This window comes from Ostrinia nubilalis, chromosome Z (assembly GCF_963855985.1).
Source record: "Ostrinia nubilalis chromosome Z, ilOstNubi1.1, whole genome shotgun sequence".
Classification (NCBI taxonomy): Eukaryota; Metazoa; Arthropoda; class Insecta; order Lepidoptera; family Crambidae; genus Ostrinia; species Ostrinia nubilalis.
Window position 1 is genome coordinate 2851633 of NC_087119.1, and position 8657 is coordinate 2860289.

Here is an 8657-nt window from a genome sequence, read left to right on the forward strand (position 1 = left end):
TGATTTTGACGGCAAAGTCGTGAATTATGAATCCTGTATTTCTTTTATTAGAAAAATATTCTCTGTTTTCTGAATTATGTAAATATTTTATGATTGATTAACTCATGTAAATTTTAAGAACGTTTAATATTATAAACTGACTTTGGAAGGGATTCAAGTAATCAATTAGAATAATTATTATCAACGGGACTGCTACCTTATCTCCGTTATTATTATTTAGTTATTGCTCCGTGATTATGGCGCTTACAACAAAAAGGTACATGGTAGCAATTCCGTCAATAATAATATAATTATTTTAATGTTATATAGTGACCATGAAAGTTTAAAACAATCAAGTGATCAAGTTTTACAGGGCAAGCATCAGATCACGTTCAAGCCGTACGTGGCGCCGTGCTACAAGGACCACGACGCCAAGAACATGGGGCTGAAGCGGCCGATGTCCCCCCACTTGACCATATACGCGCCGACTATGCCCGCGATGACGTCCATCTTGCAACGAATCACTGGTAGGTACCGCACTATTTTTTATTTTTCAAACTCCTACATAATGAAATGGGGATCAATTTTTAATCCTCCTGCATCATTATTTATCATATATTTTTTGGTCTATGGCCAAAGAATGAAACGTTTTTTGTCCAATTATCTAAAAAAAATCATTCCGGCAAAATAAAAAAATCTGGGTTTTCCTCGACAGATTTTGTCCTACTGTTTGTAAACTTACACGGCTACCATGTAAAATCGATATTTCAATTAAAACTTAAGCGGTCTCCACATTCTTTCAAAGGCGATTAAGCTACTAGAAAACAAAACTATCATAGGAATAAAGACAACAGTATAAACTCAATCAATTAGCTAATCACTGGCTAATTGCGATGGTAGTTGTCATAACATTTTTAGCCTTATCGCGTTGTCGTAAGGACTAAATGAATGAACATTTTTAATCTGCTTGCTTGTCAAAGGGTTAAGTACGACTGTAAAAAGATAATCAGTATTGCAAACGAGATGAAGCCGCTTGTGTTGCCATGTCCTCGGGCGAAGATAACATTTTTAATCAAGTTGATCGTCTACTCTCATTTCATTTTAACATAATTAATAACACTTATTGTTATAAAAATGAACTAAACTAAATTACACGATGTCATGATATTATAATGTACCTTGTTACTTGTTTCAATAGTGTAATTGGTGCTACCGTTCTATTAACAAATAAATAATAATATGACGAGCTTTAATGAACCTACATGTACAAGTACATTTTCCTTTTCAACCGACTTCAAAAAAGGAGGAGGTTCTCAATTCGACCCGTATGTTTTTTTTTTTATGTTTGTTACGCGATAACTCCGCCAATTATGAACCGATTTGAACAAATCTTTTTTCGGCGTATAGGTAATACCTCAAGGGTGGTCCCATTTAAATTTAATAATAGAAAAAACAACCCCCAAGGGTGGAAAATTGGGGATGAACTTTTTTATACGCAATATCTCCGCCGATTATAAATCAATTTGAACGATTATTTTTTTGTTGAATAGGTATTATCAAAAGGGTGGTTTCATGCGAATTTGAAGAAAATATTTCACCCCCAAGGGTGGAAAATTGGGAATGAACTTTTTTATACGCAATATTTTTAATTTTTAGTTTTTTTTGTGTTCACGCATTTGAAGTCGGTTTTATTTTTTTTTTAAGTTATCTGTTAGTAAAATTATTATTTTATGCCTTAATTTATTTCCACGCAGCTTTCAGGTTTATTTGCCATACTAAAGGTGTGTCACCCAATGCCCATTTTATGAAGAACCTGATGTAAATTTAGTTCCATACACGTGATTTCTCATGCTTTGATGAGTAATGTAGAGTTTTTATTAAGTAGGTATACCTAGTTGCAAGATTCATTCCAATTTTTCATTACAAATCGAGAATCGGTCGGATTTCTTTTGAAAATTGTGTTTTCCTTCTCATTGTTTGATAACAATAATTAAACTTCTGTTTGCAATGATCGTAATGTACAGTCAGCCAAGAAATATTGTTCCTCATTCTATTTGCAAGGTAAAACCCAAGCTTAAGGTAAATGAAATGAAAATGTCTAAGAACTATGATCACCCCTCAGGCGACTAATTAAGTGGCGATCCCATATTATCCTCGTCAGTCGCTCTATTTGTAAAAGTGAAAGAGATAGAATTGTTACTTCATCATCTACGGCAACAAAAGCCGTGGAGAGAGGGAGATCCCTAAAATTAAATTAAAAATTGTTTATTTATCTAAATATTTATAAAAAAAAATTGTGTCGAGGCTTCCCAGTAAGTAATCGAAGATACTTGTCTCGCATCTTTCCAAACGATAAACAAAATCGCAGTTTTTATGCAAAATGCACTTTGTAGTACATAAGAGTGAGTACTAAATGATATATGATGCTCATCACTGATGCATGCAAAATCCTTAAATAATTGTAAACGTCAAAAACAATTCGCCTTCAAGTTCATGGCAAGCTTCCTTAAAAATTCACCGAAATAATTGATCCACTATTGGTGACAAAATTGATTTAACCCTTAAATTTACACACACAAACTTATGAAGGAATACACAGGAAAAGTTTCTGTCAATTTGTTTGTTTCATCGCACATGGTCGACAGCCTGCTGCAGTTGCTAACAGATTGCAAATCAATAAATAAGACTATACAAATAATCGAGGACAAGTGGACGTTGAGACATATTATTGACATTCTCTTCAAGAAGAGCACCGTGGAATTTATTGACTTGTGTCTATTTACTTTGTTTGTTTGTTGTCGCGCTGCTAAATCGCCTAAATGTGAAAGCGCTCTACAGTATTGTCAACTTTTCTACAAGAAATAAGTACCTATAATGCATAGAAAATCAGCCCTGGTAGACTTCAGAGACAATGCAATTTTAATTAAATGCAAACTAAATAACAAAGGGGGTTGCTTGCAGTCATTCCAACAACTAAGATAAAATCAATACTATTTTAAAAGGTTTTGTTCCTAGAAAGAAACAATGTTGGTTCAAAGGAAAATTCTTTGCTTTTTCCATGAGGGTTTTGTTCAGAGGCTTAGTGCCATTAAGGTGGGTATTAGTGTAGGTTTCTCATCGTTTTTGTAGTGTCTTTTATGTCTCTGATATCTGATATATCGGATCTGTGTTAATGGATTTATTAAACCATACCATGTTTCATACATGTAACAGGAGATGTTTTGCACTGCATTGTCCGTCTATTATGTACTGAAGGATCTTGGGCAAGCTAATAATGATTTTATGTCACCCTTCTTCAGTTCGATGCTAAGGCTACATTTACACTCATTTCTAAAGACAGAATCATTTCCCGACACTGTAAAGCTAGAATTTACCAAAATGATTTTACTTAATATATCGCATGTTACCGTATACCGTACCTAAAAAAAATATGCTATGCCTACACGAATACTTAATAGATAATGAGACAAATAATTGCGAGTCAAAATAAAAGCATAGGACCAACATCATGTGAAAAACCTTTAAAGGCGACGCGATCAGTCTGCGTCCGCGATGGCGATCAATGCGTTGAAGTCTGATCGCCCTCGCCATTGCCATCGTACACGCCGGCTGCATGCGTTGGTTTGGCTGAATCTTAATTAAAATAATGAATTTATTTTCAGGTATAATAGCAACATTTTACGCGTGTATGCTCTCAGCGGGAACATTGTTCCTTTCAAACGGGGTGGAGTCCTACGTGTCCATGATTCAAAGCCTGGACCTCTCCAGGCCGATGATCCTGCTCATCAAGGTCCTCGCGGGCGCACCCTTCGCCTACCACTACTTCTTCGGCATAAGGTTCTGCATTTGGAACTCGGGGAGGTGGCTCACATTAAAAGATGTAAATTCATCCGTAAAACCTTTGTTTATAGCAACCGCTGTCTCAATGTTCTTTTTCGCGATACTTTAGATAAGTGAGTTCAGGACCTGCCTTTGATTGGCTCTTTAGTCAACTCATCCCGCTTAAAACTCGTCCTGCGGGACGAGTGGATTAGATCATTTAATTATTTTTTCTTAGTCAACTGATCTCACTATAAAAAAATGAAAATTTAAGTACACACGTGAGCAAAAGTATTTAGAGAAAAAAATGACACACCGTGGTTTTGTTATACTGGTAATTTAAAAAAATCACTTAAATCTACTGCTAAACACTTTTGTTCGTGACTATACAAATCATAAAATGCATCAGTGGGATCAGATGCCCGATCCAAAACATTCATTAGGTCAACTCATCCCGCGGGATGAGTTCAAGCGGCCTCAGTTGACTAAAGATCCTTAGATTTCATGTGCCATTCTGAGTCTGTATTTTATTTTACTTAAGAATCGTTCCTTAATTGATATTAGATAGTGATAATGAAAATCGACGCCGAGGCCGAGGAAATGTAGCGAGCTTAGCTATTTTCTTAGCCTGTAGTCGTTGCATTTTATTTTCGTAATAAAAAATTTTTTAAACAAAAGGTATTTTGTATGGTTGTCCGTCGTTGTTCACGACTCATTTCTTTCTTCCCCGCCCTGCAAAAGGCACAAAGGAGTAGTAGGGTATACTCTATTTTTATTCACTTTGGAAAATAAACTTTAAAAGCCTTCTCCTATTCGCTGGGTGCGAAGTACTAGGTGGGGGTAACATAATCTATCGCAGCGCTCATGGTGGTCAAAAGTAGAAATAATGTAAGCTCTGTCATCAGATGTATCTGTCAATGGCAAAGCGATTTTACATAATACATTTTAATATCATTAATTAATCACATGAAAAGGGTCCTACTGGGAACTTAAATAAAAGAGTGGACTGTATTTCGATAGGGCTGGTTTAATAGCCGTTTACAATTTGGAAATAACTAGACTATACAACGTGGTAGTACAAAAATGAGTCACAGTAGTTGTTGTGCACAGATGTTTGCCTTATGATGAGAGCGTGAATTATTGAACTCTGCCCTTATTTTGTTCTTAATTCTTCTACATCTCGGACTTGTCCAGCCAATACCAACAACTTTCCTTTAAATACGGTTTGTGGTTGGAATTTGATATTGTAACACTCACAAACCCGGTCTTCAAAACAATACTCATTTCGATCTGAAAACGATATTTAATTTATTACTAGCGATACAGGAACATTTAAATATATTTACTGTTATATAATGAAACCGTTAAAGTAGCTTTTTCTTTTTGTTTTACTGTAAAACTACAACTATAAATGAAGTAAACAAACCCTGACACAATCAAAATTAAACACACTTTTTGGACTTACCTCATTTGATTTGAATGACCAAAATGATTTCAAAACCTTTTTTCCACCCAAATCGTGGTATCACAACAATTTATTAGTCGAAAATATTTGTTATTTTTTCATTTTGATATTTTTTCACAAATATAGGTACGACCTAAATGTCAATGTGACAGAGCCCACAAAGTTGTGGACGCTAGTTGGCGCTGTAATCGTGCACAGAGCCAATAAGGCCCGGTTTTTTAATTCGTAGTTAAAATAACCAACGGTTAAATTTGACAGATGTCAAATGACAAGTGGTTAAAAATATCAGGCCCCCTAGACAAAACGCACTTTTTGATCGAATCGAAAATCGAATCCGTCAAAACTCCATACAAAAAAGGGACTTTTCGACCACTTTTCGACTGGTTTGCGATTATAATTTGCACTTTGTCTAGACCCACAGAAAAAAATGTTTTTCGAACAATGGTTAGCTTGACTTTTGGTACATTTTTTAACTATTATTTACATTTTGTTAATATTTAACCATTAGTAGCAAAATTTAACAATTAGTTATTTTAACTATGAATAAAAAAACTGGGCCTTAGTCGTTAACTTAAGGGTTAACATCATTGAGAAAAAATAAATCGGGCCAAAGCACCTATCAGTATTTTATAATAATTTTGTTCGTAGGTAAGGTATCTATGATATTGTTAGATGGCCCGGACACCAACAGTCTTGAAGGGCTTTAGATAAATTTGATAAGTGGATGCCAGAAACTATTTTTAATTTACTAGTAAACTAATTTTCTAACAGCTGCAGGGAGATTGCAGAATTAATATAAACATGGGTAAACGCTTTCATCAAACTTTTAACTGACCCTGCAGGAAGATTGGTTAATTATCGTGGCTTTAAGGTCATAGCACACTCATCAACCTAGAAGGGAAAACACGCCGTATCGCCATATTTTGCTGCTCTGTCAACCGCGAGGCGAGGCGTTTACATTACGATGCGGATAAATGTGTGTTACAGTAAGTAGTTTCATACAAATAATACTGAGCGCCACGAGTTGATACGGTTACTATCCGTTTCTGGGTTGATAAGTGTGCCTCGTCCTTTATGCGGAATCGTGGATTACTCTAGCATTCACTTATGTGCATGTGGATTGAGTTATCCTTGCTTCAAGCTTAACAAAAATCGAGGAAGGTTTCGTTAAAATAATTATGTTACAGCATTTCGGTAAAGTAAAAAAAATGAGATAAAAATGTTATGGTCAACAAATAGACACTAGAGACTCAGGTCTACAAGGAGTAACCATGAACTCCAGTCCTAACTAAATCCTTTGATATCTGCTAATTTCCTAGACGCAGATGGAGACAGAAATGGGAGGTCTGATGTTCACATATTCGTCCCTTACGCCCGTATTCACAAACATTACTTTGAGGTCTCACAGTGCGCGTGGATGCACAAGGTGACACACGAACCAATCACAGAGCTCTATTCAACTGTGTACGTTCGATTTGCTGCTTCACTTAAGCAAGCATCGTTTGTGAATACGGATATGATCTCTTACGATATCCACGGGAAGAGTGGGGCTGCTAGTTGCTACTACACACGACATCAAATAAATCGCACCTCCCGCGACAAGCACTTTCAAACGTATGCATCCTCACTTCCCACCAATATTAGCACACACAGTGTGTCTTTAGAAGGATTCCGAGTCACTTCTTCAAAAAATAGGTAGTTACGCTTGAGCCAACTTTTATGGCTATAAAACCACAGAAAACTGCTAAAGTTGGGATTAATCCATCTGTTAAAGAGGACACGTGAGCTATTTGATTTTATAACCATAAAAATTGGTCTAATTGATCCCAGAGGCCGTGCCAGAGGTGAGCCCAAACTGAGGTTTTACTTTAAGTCACATGTATGGTAGGTATTATGTTAATCATTTATTAAGAAATTAAGTGTGTTTTTCTTTAAGGATATTTGTTGAGCTTTCAAATAAGACCAATATTGTTGGGGCACCATGATTGTTTCAGAAGAAAATCTTTAAAGTTCGCGTCGCGGAGGGTGCGATTTATTGATGTTGAGTTTATTTTACACCCCAAACAACACAACTAAAAACACTCAAGTGAATATAACAGTGAGAGTTATCAATAAGTACATTTAGCAGAATAGCGCGTAGAATTTGCAGAATTCACAGAATTAATGCAAACCTTGCTTTATGCTCTAACCTCAGAAAATTATCATTGAATGAACTGGAATTTATTGCTATATTTTGTAGAGGGAATTCGGAGTTTCGAGAATTCGGACACCGAAACAATATTTACAACAACTTTTATAGGTTTTTTTTATTTATTATCATTTTGCAAAGGAAGTTTTTAAACATTAATACAACTTATTGCATTGCCATAAACCACTGAGGTTTGTCGGCAATGCTAGATGCGGTCAGTATATTAAATTAGCAAACAGTTGCATTCTACTAAAATAATAAAAAGTTACAATTTTCATAGACATCCCAGCCGAGAAACCAAGAGGTTAGTATATTAGTGTCGTAACCATACTTGGACAAAACGACCTTAGCTTGGACTTAACGTTATTTTCATTTAAATTTTATTTAAAAGTAAAGGGTAGTTCAAGTTAAGTCGCGGAACCAAGGTGTGATTGGAGAATTGAAATTGAATCCTTAACGTGATGCTTAAAATCTAATATCTGTCCAATGTCCCTATATCCTATAAGAAAAGTACTATTATGAGGTAGGTAGAGTTCGAAGTCTCATGAACCTTAAACCTGTGCTTAAACATAAAATATCTAATACAAGCAACCATTACCTGTAAATAAGTTTCCTTTCATTCAACCTAACTTACAATTTCACTTCACAGGTACCAACGATGGTCAACAGTAAGACCCCTTATTGCATTTAAAATTGAAATCTAACGTTTGAACGTTGAACAATTTTAAAACTGAACAAAATATTACACGAGCTTTGAATTTTCTTATAGTAAATACTTCACTCGTTTCCAGAACTAATTTCGTTCCGCTTTTTGATTAAAGTTCCTTTGAGAGATTCTGCAGCGAATAGGTTTCTGAAATCTTAATACTACTAATACGATGAAAGAGGAAGATAATTCATCAATATGTATAATATTTCAGTCAGACTAATCTCTGCGCGAGGCTTGGCCCTTGCGGGTTTCTGTCTGTCGCGGATTTAGACCGCCTTCACATTAGAGCGTCAGAAGCGCGACAGCAGCGCGACAGAAGCGCGACAGCAGCGCGACAGCAGCGCGACAGCAGCGCGACCGAAGCGCGGCAGCGGCGTTTTGTGAAGGAAAGCATCACATTATTTTTAAGTAATTAGCAAGTAAGTTACATTTTTGTTAGTAATATTTACATGTAATATTGTACAATTGCTGGCAGACCAATAAAATAAAATAATAAA

At 35.7% G+C, this 8657-nt stretch overlaps 1 protein-coding gene across 1 annotated transcript; it reads left to right on the forward strand.

The window, feature by feature from the left end:
• The first annotated feature begins 236 nt into the window (after positions 1 to 236).
• On the forward strand, positions 237 to 4452 carry LOC135087012 (succinate dehydrogenase cytochrome b560 subunit, mitochondrial-like). Its single transcript, XM_063981867.1, has 3 exons — positions 237 to 256; positions 310 to 506; positions 3642 to 4452. The coding sequence occupies exons 1-3, from the start codon at positions 237 to 239 to the stop codon at positions 3926 to 3928; spliced, it is 504 nt and encodes a 167-aa protein (XP_063837937.1). The 3' UTR covers positions 3929 to 4452.
• Positions 4453 to 8657: the final 4205 nt, after the last annotated feature.